The sequence below is a fragment of the Corvus kubaryi genome, unplaced genomic scaffold (genome assembly GCF_017639235.1).
Source record: "Corvus kubaryi isolate FWS band 111438036 unplaced genomic scaffold, C.kubaryi_AGA036_p1.0 split3-73, whole genome shotgun sequence".
In the NCBI taxonomy this organism is placed as follows: domain Eukaryota; kingdom Metazoa; phylum Chordata; class Aves; order Passeriformes; family Corvidae; genus Corvus; species Corvus kubaryi.
In genome coordinates this window covers 34,464,906-34,480,130 of record NW_024582091.1, presented here as the reverse complement: position 1 = coordinate 34,480,130, position 15,225 = coordinate 34,464,906, and the positions used below count along the sequence as shown (strand labels likewise).

General features: G+C 36.0%; 1 protein-coding gene across 3 annotated transcripts in view; it reads right to left on the bottom strand.

Moving 5' to 3' along the window:
• LAMA2 (laminin subunit alpha 2) overlaps positions 1–15,225 on the bottom strand; it is a 348,381-nt gene that overhangs the window by 68,681 nt on the left and 264,475 nt on the right. For all 3 annotated transcript variants that reach the window (XM_042017501.1, XM_042017503.1, XM_042017502.1), the window contains exons 35-39: positions 12,780–12,891; positions 9,274–9,436; positions 4,738–4,948; positions 3,160–3,276; positions 1,833–1,996 (exon numbers count right to left, since the gene is read on the bottom strand). In XM_042017501.1, coding sequence (XP_041873435.1) covers positions 1,833–1,996; positions 3,160–3,276; positions 4,738–4,948; positions 9,274–9,436; positions 12,780–12,891 — 767 coding nt within the window. The remainder of the gene's footprint in view (positions 1–1,832; positions 1,997–3,159; positions 3,277–4,737; positions 4,949–9,273; positions 9,437–12,779; positions 12,892–15,225) is intronic.

The following is a 15,225-nucleotide window of genomic DNA, read 5'->3' as shown; positions in this document are numbered from 1 at the left end:
ATATATTATTTGAATCCTTAGAGGGCGACTGGAGAGTCAGGGCTCTCCCTCTATTTCTCCTGGAAGAAGAAACAGTAATCTACACCAAATTTAGTGTTGTCTGAAAGACACTCAAGTGTCAGTTGTGAAGATAGACACAATTTTTACTTCCTCAAACTGATAGAGACTGTATATGCCCACAAAATATAACTATTTATTGTCAGTGCATGAAGTAGACAGCTTTATCCTGATGCAGGATTACACAGCACCATGGCATTTCTTTGTCCTTTTAAGTTATGCATCCATCTGACCACATCAGAAATTTTAATTTTGAACAACCTGCTTTTAGACAATTTTTAATGTCCTTCATTGTTCATTGTCTTTTTTGAGAAACTGAGGTTGATATCTGGATCAGATGTAGGTATACATGGTACTGTTATACTGTTATAACGTTTTAAACACTACCCTAAGCTCCTTAAGGCCAAGCTGTCACCCTGCATTAAGACAGAAGCACATACATGCACTCATAAAAAAGTCTGTTTTGAATAGTTAAAAACTTCTATCTCAAAACATGTCTTGCCAACATTTGATTAGGAGGCACAATATCCTTTTAGTTCCTTCATGACAACCTTCATGTATTTGGATATTTATATGTGGTTGAGTGTGACACTAGAGTCACTCATTTTTAGAAACAGCGTTCTTCAAATTCATTTTTACCCAGGAAACCACAGCTATCATTACTTTATGCACGCCTCAAAACATGTATTACACTGGATATCTAGAGTAGTGTAACTACACTGTAAATGAAGCCAGTAATTTTACAAGTATCAGAGATAATTTTCTGTCTTTTCTACAAAATTACAGATGCTGGCAAGAAATAACTGTGTTAAGCACCCGCTCACAAGTCTTTGGGATATTCAAGTCTTCAGATAGATCTAAAAGATGTAAGCAGCAAAAAAGTAGCATATTGTTGATGCTTAAAAAAACCCCTTTTTTTTTCATGCAGTGCTTTTATAAAATAATGAAGCTCTGAAGCTATGCTGGGGACAGGTCCAACAGGCAGAATACCCATGGTCTGAGTATTACTATTGCAGATTACACTTACTATTATGGCTTGCTTTTTTAAATGCTGAGAATGCAATAAAACAAATGACGTCCCTCTCTTTTGCCCCAAAAATTCCAACAAAATCAACAAACCCTTTTTTTATATTCTTTCCAGGAAACTATTTTCATGATGAGTTATAAAGTATCATTCTTCTGTAAGAGCTGTGGTCATATACATGAAGGGCATTGCAATTCTCACATTTAAGAATGTGATAGTGGTAAACAGAAACTAAAGTTTCTGTACTTGGGTTTAAGCATTTTGGTCCAGGACACCTATTTGTTTTGGGAGAGTGTTTTGAAACCAGTAGAGGAATTACTGTCCACCGCTACAGGGGATTCCTGACAGTAAACAATTTAGCATCACAATAATAGTCTCCTACCAAAATGGTCATCTTAAAATGGAAAATACTACTTGTTTTTAACAATGGCGCATGAAAACATGTAGTGAGCTCTTTAAGAAAAAATTCTATTTTCTTTACAACATAGCAGTAAGCATATGGTAAGTGCTATGAGTGCATCTGAGGGCACTGTTTGCTGTCCATGCAGGCTATGAGAATCACAAAATGTATGAAACCATTTACAAGAGATACACAAATTGACCAGCTCAATAGTTGTACACTTATACAGATCACTGATTATTCGTATACCCCCAGTGACAGATGTCAAAGTAGAATGCCCTTCAAGTTCTGTGAAGCAATTTTGCAAACCTGCTTCGTGATTTTAGCACTACCAGTGAATGCCTGCCTTACCCATCCAGCACTGCAGATGATTCATTCAGCTGGCCCGCTCGGTTCTCAGCTTGCAACACTTTTTCTGGAAGCATCCTGTCACGGATTTCTTGTGATAAGTCATCTATTTTATCTTTCAGCTGATCAGACATTGGCTGTATCTTATCTGCAACACCTTCTACATACTGAAAATGACAAAAGAAAAGCCTTTAAATTGCTGAATGCAAGCATTCTGTAGCCCTACTTATATGTAATGGTGTTTTGTCTCTCCTTGTGAACTATTATTTCAACTTACCCATGCTTTAAAACTTCAGGGAACTAATATAGAAAGAGTAACAGTCTGGACTAGAAGGGAGAGAGGAGATAAACAATATTCCAAGAGTTACTTGCCTTCTACTATGAGCTCAGTAAAAGCCTTTATTTTACAATTAAGGAACTGCACAGTTTAAAAGCATATAAACCCTATTTTGGATTTGTTTCCTAAAAGTAGATACGTGCATAGTTATATTAAATTGTTGCTGTACTCCACAATAATAACTAATAAACAGCAGAAGTTTCATGTCTCAGGACCCTTTGAGTGACCACAGTGTCTTTTTGCTTATTAAAGCATCTCAGTAAGAACTATAATTTTGAAGACCTTCCATTCCTGTTCCAAGAAGGAATCACTCTTGGATTCCATCTCACTGCGTCTCCTTTCCCATTTTTCCGAAGAGCATTCTTCCATTCATTATGACAAGCTTCAGTGCATGCTGGAAATATCTCCAGAACCAATGATACCTCAAGATACCTTTTTTTTTTTTTTTTGTAGCTAAGGCACTGATCTCAAACTGAATTGATAAAACTTTTAAGGAAGGATTTTCAAAAATATTATGCAAAGTGAGAGTGCAATCTTCTCCCTGATCTATCTGGACTTAAAATTGTGGGCATAGGCAACAAATTACTTCTGAAGTTTCCTTCTGATACACACACAAGAGTTTTTATGCAGATAACTCTACATCTAGATTTATCACAAAGTCACAGTGAGACTGTGAATGGGTCTGCTGCATCTGTAATTCTCAAGATAAAGTTAGTACCGCAATCAGAATACCGTATTTATAAATGGCAGAATCCCTCAAACATTATGAGCTAGCTCATATGTAATCCAATGAATCACTTACAACTCCAAGTTATTAATTTTTATATACCAGACTAGCTTTTCTGCCATACAGCAATTAAGAATTATCCCAAGTCCAATATTCCAGTATTGATAAACACAATGAAAAATTAGGTGTTACTTTTATTATCTATTTTGCTCCCATAATGATGCTTTCTTGTACTAATTCTCAGGTAAAGATGACAAAATACTCACTTCTACAGCTATGCTGATGTCATTTGCAAGTTTATTGGCTCCATTAAGGACATCATTCCCTTCCTGAAGGGTCTTTTCAATGTCTTGTCTGCCATCTTCTACAGCTTGCTTCCTTTTCTTTGGATGAGTTCACACAAAGAAAAAGATGAGTCGTTTACTAGAACAGTTCAAATGCCAGCATCTCAGTATAGACTGCATTTTGTCACCATGCCACAATGCCCCTTCTGGAATTCCCTGAGCTCTCAGAGCTGAGACAGTGACAACAATAAAGCACATGTAAGATATCTTTCCTTTGTCCTCCTATCCCCAGCTTTGTATTGTCCTCCCACATGGCAGGGCTTTTGTTGCTCTCTAACAGAGGCAATTGGCTGAAGTACTGTTGCAAAATGAATCAGAAAGTTATAAATCCTAATCATTACCCAGATGTGTAAGTTCCTCATTTGTAAATCACCTCTGACTATGAAGGAAAAATTTATAAAAATATTCTGCTACTTTCCTACTTCTGTCCACTGGTACTTCCCAAGCTATTGAATGCAAAATAAAAAGGTTTGGAGTAACCTGAGGATTCCTGCTTTTCCAGCTAGTAACACTACTGCATATTGTGTGGTAAGGATGGATTTCTGAATAAAGAACTGGCAATTTCCTATGCAAGATCCATTGAGTATCACAGATTAGTTTGATAAGAGGCCATGGCAGCCATGTGGGCAGGACTGCTGGAAAGGCACTCTGCTACAGTGACACAGAGAATATTTTAAAAACTGAGATAGCAGGTAATTTCTCCAACCTTTATCTATTTAACTTTGGGAAGAAAATGCACAGAACAGAGATCACCTAAATTCATCAGATCACTGCATTTCCTTGATTCAGTCAAGCCCAGAAATCTCTGCTGAGAACAGAGGTCTCAAAACTCTAACCTCATATTGTACTTGAGGTGAAAGCTCACCGAGATACAGAGTTGAAACATTTATCTTCATTAGGTTGACTCTGCTCTTTATATCTTGGTTAAATGCTTGTTAATGTACAGTATAATATGCTCTTTAAGTCTCTGCAATTTAAATTAAATCATAAGCAGACCCCTCTTCTATGAGCGAGATAATTTATAACAGCTACTAACTACCAAGAATAGAGTTTGATTTATTACTCTGTAATATCCACATACCCCCTTCAGTCTTCTTCCCAGGGGTTGGAGAAGAAGATGGAAGTATAAGTTTTCTAGAAGCAAATATATGACAGCAAAGATTTTAACTGAACTCCTATTTAAATATTGAGCACACGATTTGAATTTTATATGACTATTTATACTGGGATGAATTTAATTTCCCCCAGAACAATAAATCCAATGTTCCTTCCACAAAGCAGATGGTATTATTTCAATAAAGCTGGGGAGTAATTCTACTTTTAAAAGCCAATGCACTTCCTCATTCTGAGGAACGTGTTGCCTTTAAATTACATCAGATATAGTTCTATTTTAATGATACTTTTGTTTTGCTTGTATTTTTGTTTCCATTTTTAATCATGCAATGGTTCAATCTGTCATCAGAATCAAAGTAATTGAAGATAAAACTTGTCAGCACTCACCTCTAGCATGGTCATATTTTTTTGGTTGACTGCAGATAAACGATCAGCCTCCCAAATTTTACTTGCAGCTTCTCTTAGCAGATCTCGAGCATCATCAACTTTGCTGTGGTAGTCTGCTAGCTTGTCCTGGACCTCATTTTTGAGATCCTCATTTTTCTTGCTGGGCTCACCAAATAATTTCTTCACCTTGTTCAAAAGATCTTCTGCATTCCTGCAATGCATTGCCACCCATGAAGACACTGAGTTCATATTCCCTACACCAAATAATCTGAATAGTCTGAATAATAGGCAAATGAAATAGAAAAACTAAATCTCAGAGAAAATTAAATTAAGTCTCAAAGTAATTTTCAAGATGATGCACACTTAATAAAGTGAAATGACAGCTGTTTTTAAGCCCTTTCTTAAAGGAGAAATTTTTAAATTTCACTAAGGTCTCATTTATGAAGCAGAATATATGCAAATATCCTCCATTGAAGACTTCTTTTTTCTACTTTTTTTTGGTAAATTTCCATTCTTGAGATCTGACTAGCAAAGTGAGGTTTTCTGAAACATTTCAACTTGTCTAAAAGATTTCCTTCACTCACATTAATGTGACATGTGACACAAAGTGGTTTCCTTCCTTGAACTGAGGAGGATTTGTAGATATGCCCAATTTCAAGCTGCCTTGAAGCAGACAACTGCTTTAGACTAGACAGTCAAAAATCATAAATGCTTTCCAGTGAAATCAGAAAACCAGACCCAGATGATCCTTGGATTTATGACTCCCAGTAGTCAAAAAATTTTGCTTATCTAAAATAAATTCTGGAATATTTTTAATGGATTTTTCTGACCCCAGATTTAAGGGAATGGAGTACTGTCATCTGCCTACCTCGAATCAATTTCACACAAGGCAACACTACTGTGTTAATCCAGTGATATGTCAAGGGCAGGGGGAAAAAAAAAAAAAGGCACTTCAGGCACTTCCAAAATGATGCTTTAGAGATAAGAAAAATCCTAAGTAAACAGGAACTCATAGGATAGATAATAACTAGAGAAGAAATTTATCATGTTTCTACCTAGGACAGATTAAGTTTTTCTTCCTGTTTCATTATGCCAAAGTGTGGAAAACAAGAACTGTATTTTCTGAAAAACACTGCAGTTTGGCCTGCCTACATTCAGTTCCATTAGGAATCTTCTAAAAATAATCATGTAAATAAATGCACACCAAAAAGATGTGGGAAAGGAGGAAAATATATGCTGACACTGGACATAATTTAGATGAAGGGTCTGAAGTGGAGCCAAGAAAAGTCAAATTGTTATCTTAGCTTTGGGCTGTCCTGAGATGGATTAGGATTTTTTTTCCCATCAGTTCTGCCTTTGGTTTTGATGAAAAAAATTATTCACATCTTGAATTCACAACTTCTGAGGACAAAATATTTAATCAAAAATGAAATCCCAATATTGACACCCTGTCACAGAAGTGTAGAAAGGAATTCAGGATTTCTCTCATACCTCCTCCATTATTCTTCTATAAGAAGCTCATGTCTTACACTTCTGGCAAATTTTGACACCCTTATGACTCTGCAGTTCTGGAGGAAAGGTACAAAACAGATGGATTTCCTTTTTATTCCCTTGCCTCATAGCACAGTTCAAACTGCTTATCCATCCAATAGTCTACCCCAAAATTCTTCCTTGGTGCTCTAAAGATAACACCTTTGTATTGATTTGTTGTGCATTTTCCCTCTGCTCTTTCTAATGAAGTATGAGGCAATCTGTCCCACGTAATCCCTTGCTTTAGAATTTCTGTGTGACTGGACTGCACCACATTTCTTGAAATACTCTCTTATACACTTAAGCTGTGCTGCTTTCACTGGATACCATCCTAGAAAAAGAATAAAACTATACAAAATGGTTGAAGTTTTAGAAGGAACAATCACAGATCTGGCCTAAGACCTGGAATGCTGGATGGTCAGGATCTTCAAAATAAGTGCAAGAGAACAAACAAGATTAGAAATTGATGAAAAACTGATTAAAACCCACCAACTGCACGTGAGAGTCTAAATATGTTAGAATTTCCCTATCAGGAGAAGAAATAAGCATTGTAACATCATGAATAGCATGGATCATGAACAGCATGGTGATCAACTGTCCAGTGTCTCTCCAAAAAAAAAAGAGAAAATATCAGGAAGCAATGTCTAAACACAAGAGGCATATCTTCCAACACTGTATGGCTGAGTTATGCAATTCAATCTTCCAGGAAAGTGGATGAAAAAAGTTCACAGAGGCTCAGAAGCCATCAGACAAATTTTTGAAAGAAAAAGTCGCACAAAGATAAAGCGACTCAGCATACTAAACAGAAGGAAAGAATTCTGGCTCACAGCATCCCTTGATAGCAACTCAGTGGCATCTGAGAAAACATGCAGGAATGTTATACAATAGTGAAAGATTTATTTCATAAATATGAAAATTGCGGCAGTTCAGAACAGCAACTGGTGTATTTCTCTGTATGCTCTTTTTAGAGTGAAATTAGCGACTAATGCGCCATTCCAGTACATGAAGGCAATCAGATTACAGTCCAGATTTGAAAATTTTGAAGGAAAATAAGGGAAAAAAATGCATATATAAGAGAAGCTTTGCCTTCTATGAGAGCAAGAAGACTTCACTTAAGTTTTGAGAATTCAGTGAAAACATAGGAGAGAATCCACTGAATCTTGTCATTCTGTTCTTGGACAAAATTCTGAAAACAGAATACAATCACTGATGAAAGACATCTCACCAAAGAGTAAGCATGATTAACTACCTCAAAGTGATCATGAGGCTGCCAAGAGCCTTACTTTATTCAAAAGTAAGAATTTCTAAATGGGTCTGTAAAGAATACGTATGAGCACAGCGATCCACACACATGCATGTGTGCCTGCAGAGTTTTTAGAATGATCCTTCTTCCTTCTTCCTTGCAGAGTGTATCCTATCCAGTATCTTACTACATTATTTAAACAATTTTATAAGGTTTTTCTTTAAGACACAGTTTCAGAAAGCAACATCTAGGGTCCTTTCCTCCCTGTAATGCACAGTGACTAATTTTCCTTCTGTTGAGTTCACTGCCAAAATTTCTTGGATCTCAGTAACTGCCTATAAAGAGGTAACCCTATCCATAATAAAAACCATACAACTTTGATTGAAATCAATGAATATATTAATGCATCTCTTAATACAAAATGTATTCCTTTATCAAGAAATTTAAACACTCGCTTTGTACATTTCAGGAAGAATGGAAGGTGAGAAGTTCTTCCCCTCAAGAAAGCCCTAATGCATTTTCTACTCTAGCTATTGGGCTAGAGTAGGAAATTATTTCATTGTAGTCTGACAGTTTCATGTCGGCTGTAGGATTTGAGGACTAATAACACCATGTTTGAAAGGTCCTTCTCCAGCCTGTCTTAAACTTGCTGACAGCACTTTCAAAGGCCTGGCTAAATTTTTCTCATCCCTACTTTTTCCTGGTTTATTTCTGTGTATGAGTAGAGAAGGCGCAGAAGAGGCTCAGTGGAATCAGATGAAAAAGCAATAAAACATTGCTCAAAAATAAGTTTGCAATATATTCTTTCCCCAGAGAACAGAAAGCAAAGCTATCAGAGTTATGGGAAGAAATACTGTACTGGCAGAATTTCCAGAAAATGATTTGGTTTATAAAGTCTAAGGTAGGCAGTGAAAATCTGATTCTATACTGCTTGGAATTCTTAGCTAATTTTGTATTCCATTTATGTCTCCTTACAGTATGCATGCACCTGATAACTGACATTTTCAGGCCTGAATAACTCTATCCCAGACAGTTTTCTGATCCATCACAACTCCAATGGACCATGTCGCTGCTCAGCTGGATTCCCTGCTAGTTGTTCGCACCAGTGAAGAGCTAAGCAAAGTCTACCTCTAGAAATTTGCCATGTCTTACTCATACAGAAGTAACAAACGACCAGAACTTTAACTTCAAGCCAAGTATTTTTCTGAATCAGATAAGTTTTCAGCATTTTGCATAATGCTTTATAAACAGCTGCCAATATAATTATATACATACATTTATTTACGGATAATTAGATAACCAAACCCTGGGCTTCTGAACTATGCCACAGAGATGGGATATTCTGGCCTACACTACTATAAACATAGCAAAATACATTCTTTTTGACTGTTTAAACTATTGAACAAACTTTCCAGACAGATAATATTTTTATTAGACCAACTAGTTTTCCAGGAAAAAACCCCAAGCTTCCAGATGAAATTTTTAGTACAAAAGCCATTCATCAGGTCTGAAGCAGAAGCTAAAAAGAAACTGAGAAAAATTAGAATTCAATTAGAAATGTTGCTGGTACCTGTGGAGCAGAGAAGTAATTTTCTAGGGATTGCTTTCCACATACGTAAGCATTTCCAAAAATGCAAATGCTATCTTAACAGATATAAAGTATTAGACTCAGATAGAAAACTTGATTGGCAAACATGACAACCACATTTACAAGGGTCAGACATTGTCACTAGGAGGTTGAAGACTGGGGTCTCTCTACTCACTTTAATTCATCTTGAGCTATTTTTTCTTGCATACTGAGCTCTCTATTTCTCATCTCTATGACCATTCTTTCAGCCTCACTCTGCAGTTCTGGAAGACTCTTCTCCAAAGCCTTGTCTGGAGTTCTGAGTGTCTCATCCAGTTTTACAGCATCTTCATTTGCAGCTGCAGGGGACCAAAATGTATTTATGTAAGGAGCTAGTAATTAAAAACAACAAAGAAGCTTTAAGCATCTGCCCATCAACTCTATCAGCAAGTGGAACACAACTTGCACTGGTTATTTCTGCTGTGAAATACAAAGGATGGTTAATCCAGTGATCAATAACAAATGAGAAAGTAATATATGTTTAATCAAACCTTTTATTATAGTTCACTTTTCTACACAATAATTTAAGAAGTCTTTATATCCAATACAAGAAATATATTGCTCCCCTCCTCCTCCTCCTGAAAGAAACAATTTGCACTGAACCTTCCAAACAAGCAGAAAATAATCTGCTATATTGATGGTAGAATTAAGGAGCAGGCAGTACAAGCAATGAAAATTAGACTAAATTAGTTTTGGAGAACCTCAAAATATGCCATTTTTAGCATTCAGATTTAACAGTGCTAGGAAGCATAAACAATTGTGAAATTTTAGAAAATAAAGCAGAAGAGGAATGAAAGACACCCACAGATGTCTGAACCCACTCATGTGTTTAGAAGAAGATACCCAGAAATGGAAAAGAAAAACATGGAGGTTGGAATTTATGAAGGTATACTGTAAATGTGTTTGGAACAGCTGAATTATTCTTAACTGATAAAGCTGTATACAGGGCATCATAGTCAAGGACGGACTAAAATCTTTCTGCCATAGCACACCACAACATATTAGAATACACACTTTCACAAGCAACTAGGTCACTTATGACAATCAGTTCCATCTTCAATTTTAAAAAGTACTGCTGCCCTTCCATAGGTACAGAGTTCCTGAGCAACTGATTTCTCCAAAACGGGACTGTTCCTGGTCACATAGATACTTCTGAATATTTAAATTAAATCTTTAATTAAAGAAAGTAAAATCAGTCTTTCAACCTTCAAATAAATGACTATTTCATCTACACATTGCATAGGTTTAGAGCAAATTAAGAAGAAAATTCTAATCTAATGATATTTTTGATTAGCTGGTGAGAACTGAGATTTGTATCTTTAATCATGAGTGGTCATGTATGGAGTAGTGAGGTCTGGAAAAAGACTACACTCTGCTCAAATGGATCGCCGATCACTTCCATATGTAATATATTATGTACCATTACCAAGTTACCTCAGGCCAGGAATAGGCCTATATTTTTTTTTTTTTAAATTCTGGAATAAAAAATATGTAACTCCCCTGAATATTTACCTTAAAAGAGAAAATTAATATGTCAGCTAAGCTTTTCTTAGGTTCAGAAAAATTTATACCTAGTTTTATCCTTCTCTTCTCTAACCATGTTTTGTTTTGTGTCTTGGTATGCTGCAAATATCAGAGTCCAGTGGTGGTAAAAGATTTGGGCGCACTGACATAGACAAATGCTAGGAAGTGCAAAGCAGGGAAATTAGTTACAAAGAAAGAAAATTAGTTACAGCTACTCAGAAGTTCAGAAAGTCAACAATCAGCTCAGTAGATGTGAATCAACAGTCAGAGTATGGTCATTAGAACAAATCACTACAAGCTTCTCACTTTTAATGAGGAGTTTTGTCAGCTAGGTAAAAGGTATGAATGAGAAGAATGTAGCTGTGTTATGAATCACCATTGGCACCCAGCTGTAAAAAAATGTTATTGGGACGTTATTAGGAGAGCTGACACAGGCAAGTTTTACTCCTTCTGAAGAGCAAGACACTGAAGAAACCTCATTTCATACTTTTTACCTGTGGTCAGGAAACACAGACATAATTTTCAACAGAGGAAGGGAAATTACATTAAGGTGAGCAAGAGATTTGGAAGAATACTCTTTTGTGTGACTCAGTCTAGAAAAAAAGGGGCCAAAATGGAATATGATTCCTCTCTGCAAACATAGTTGGGGGTGGGGGAAGAAGTACTACAGAGAGGAAAAAACATCTACTTGAACTAAAGAAAAAGGTTTGCAAAAGAACACATGATGACAAACTAAACGTGAATATTTTTTGCTAGAAATGTGAACTATTGTAATTATGAAGAGTACTGAAACCGCCTCCTATCCAGATTGTGTGTATTTGTGGAAACTACTTTGAAGATGAGGTTTAAAAAGGTTTTTGATAGCAGGGGAGTGGATGCTTTAACCCATGAGGTATCTCTCAATCCTGCGCTCTTGTATTTCATGTATTCTTAAAATTTTAACTTGGCCACTAGGCAAACACATTGATTTTAAAGTCTTTGTCTACTTCTAAGATACTGCATAAATTTACTTCACCCCCTCAATGTTTTTTAACTCTGTACTTCCTTCTGCTAAACCTGCTTGAGGAAATTTTTATTTGGGTTACAAACACTGGGCATAAACTTTGTAGAGTCAAAGAATTCATTTTGCTCAGCATCCCAAATTCATCCTGAAATATGAAGAACGGGGTCTTTAGTTTTAAAAAGTTCTTAAAAACTTGCTCACTTTTTCTTGTTGCTTTTCACACATCTTTTTCTTGTCAAAGTTACAAGTCCTAAAGAGATCCTAAATTGCTGTTCAGTTCACCTTCAAAGCATATACAGGGATTTGTTACATTAAAGGCAATATAAAATGTATTTTATAGCACTTGGACAAAAGTGGAAGCTTTCCCTTTCAATGAAATGGGCCTTCAGAAGCATAGCTACTAAAATTAGTACTGGAGGGAATATCTGGAGGAGGAAAGAACTGATAAGTATTTTTCAAGTAAAAAACCTGCCTGTATTTGCCAATTATTTTCGTATTTTTCAGCCATTATCTTATTTAATAGCTTTATGAAATATATAGTTTTTGCTTCTTGAGGCCGTCTACAATACTTTTCTCATAAGTATTTACTGCAGTGTAAGGGCAGTGAATCAGTCTGTGGAAGAGAAAGTGTTGGCTTGGCTCCATGCTTAGGTAGTCACTTGCAAATTCCAAGCAGCAGATGTTCATTAACAGCAAGAAGTAAATGCATTTTTGTAGTAAAGTTGGCAAATTAAGATGAATTGTTAATGTACCAAGTGCTAAAATTACATCTAACTTTTTTACCAAAACATGCTTTGAAAATAAACAAAAGCTAAGGCCTGTTTCGTTACTTCATCAAAACAGCTCTTCAGATAACTGCAAAAATTCTAATGGAACATGCTCAGTTTTCTTCTAGTCTTTGTTCACAATTATCAATACACTAAGTGTTTATATAAACTGCACACACAGATTTGAAAAAATCCGAAGACAGTTTATTGCCTTTTCTTCACTCAACATTTAAAGCACATGACATTTCTTAGCAATTGAAATCTTCTTCACTGTCTCTCAGACCCTTTTCCCCTACCATCCTCCAGTTTTCTTGAGAAACAACTCAAGTATTTTAATTTTTCCAATACCTTCAGCAGCTTGGAGAATGCCTTTGACGAACTGTCCAAGAGATTTTGCTCTGTCATTAGTCCTCTCGGCATCCTGCCTGGTCTGCTCACCATCTGCTGTCACCTTGGTAGCCTGGTGATACAAATTCAGGGAAAATATAATTAATGAACAGGACAAGGCTGCACTATGTTATACTCCTACTGACTGAATCCATGTACAAAACTTTCCTCAGGCCAGAGGCAATCAATGAATTATTGATCAGACGCATGGGAAATGAAATGCTCTGTTCAAGTACACAATTAAATTTTATTACCTTTTCCTTTAAATGGAAATTGGAAGGCTTTATTTTAGGTTCTTAGAAACCCTACTTGTGTGCAGCAGCACACCAATGGAGACAGGATGAAATTATCCACTGAATAATAATATCTTTGCTTAAAGAAATGTTGTTTGGAACCTTTTAATAGATTCTTTGGGGAATACTTTCCATAGTTTCACAAATGTGTACTTTTCGATTGACAAAGTGCAGCAGGGATCATGACCTCTTTGCTTCTTCCCTCGAGGTGTTCTCAAAGACACAGTTCATTCCAACAAGCAAGAAGAACTTTAAATCAATACATTAATTTGACCAAGAAAGAGAGAGGAAAAAAAAAGAGTAGTTTTATTCGGCTCTAATGCTTGAAGTTGTTAGTTTATAACATATTGGGGTGCTCAGTAAAATTTTAGTTTTGTGTTACTAAATGCTTTATAATTGTACTGAATCACAGCAGAAGCAGGAAGAGAGACATCTGCAGACCTGAAAAACATGCCAAGGAAAGGAATCATGTTAGGACTTTCTACTTAGCTCTTGAGGTCCCTATTCACAAAATGGACCCTTTTTTATTAAAAAGAAGCTGAACCTTTCAAGACACCAAGCTTGTTGGGCTGTAAAGCAAAAAAAAAAAAAAAAACAAACCCAACAAACCAAAAACCAAAAAACCCCCAACAAATAAAACCCTAGCTTTCTTCTTTAGTGATTACATTCCCAAAAAATCTCGAAATAGGGCATTATGAATTTCGCAGTCTCTATGAAATGGCTAGAAAGTCAATAATTCAAAATGAGCTTAGGTTTTCCCTGACGTGAACTGCACAAATTGTTTCTCCCTTACAAAAAAAACCCCCACACTTTTCAGTAATAGTCAGAGGAGTAGTAGCCCTTAAACACATTTATTTTTGCCTGATTATCTTCTAGGTGGAAGCCCTCAAGGTACTTTAGGACATCTGGGTTTCCAAAATGAAATCCCTGGCATCATCATACCACTTACAATTTTGGGCTACTTCAGAGTAGTTACACTGAAAGTAACTTACACTGAATGCAATTTATATTAAAATGGTTCAGATAAATAGAAGTATACAGGAAGAATTAAGAACCCATGCAGAGTGGGGGGAGTTTGTTCTATTCCATCCCTCTATCAGTAGAAGATCATGTCTTTTCACACTGGCACAGCTTTAATCATACTATTGATTACTTCCTCTAAGATTTAGAAACCCTTTTTAGCTGCCTGGATACAGAACTAAAATACTGTTACAGTGAGCTGTAAGAGGCAAATGGGACAGAAAAAAGGCAAAAATTCTAAATGGTCTTGATGGACCACCACTCTAACCCTGCTTGGCATTTCTGATGTTTAATTCTTCATGTAATTGAGAATACCTTATTATTTATTGTCAAACCCTCCACAAGCAGCCTTTTATTCTTTGAGTTTTATTTGCTTGGAATATTCACATTCAGTTTTATTATATTCTATAATATTTCTAAACCCTTTGCTACAAAAGGTGCTTTATAACTTACATATATCTTTCTTAGTTTTGATTACTACTTCCACATTCACACTAATTCGAGCTGGCCACTTTAACCTCTCTATTTATGACTGAATAGCACGTACTACATTTTTGTGAAAATTAATCTGACATTGAACAATTTTCATTTCCTTTCAGTGACAGATCTCTTTAGTACTTAAATCCCATTCAGGTCCACTGAAAGCTTTCTGCATTTTGACAGAATTTGCTCTGCTGAAAAATAGGCTTTTTCTTCATTATCTGGTCTAGCTTTAACTCCGTAAACCAAATTAAATGGCAAACATCCTTCATACTGTAGCTGGCCATTCCATGGCTAATTAAATGTTTTCATTTTTTAATAAGGTCCTACTGGTTTTATACACATTCAATATACTGCAGTTTACCACTTTTATAAGGTCAGTCTTCAGCATCTTCTAACAGTTTAAAGAGACCCAACAAACTCTTGCTGTGGGAGCAACAAGGGTCAGGTAGATTGGACCCAGAGCAAGAGTTTCGAATGAATCTTCAAGAAGTTATCTGGACACAAATAAAACTTTCTGGCATAAAGGAGATCCTTATCACAGAAACCAGTAAAGAAAATATTTGAGATCAGTGAACACACTTTGGTGATGTCCACAGTGATGGAGATTCTAT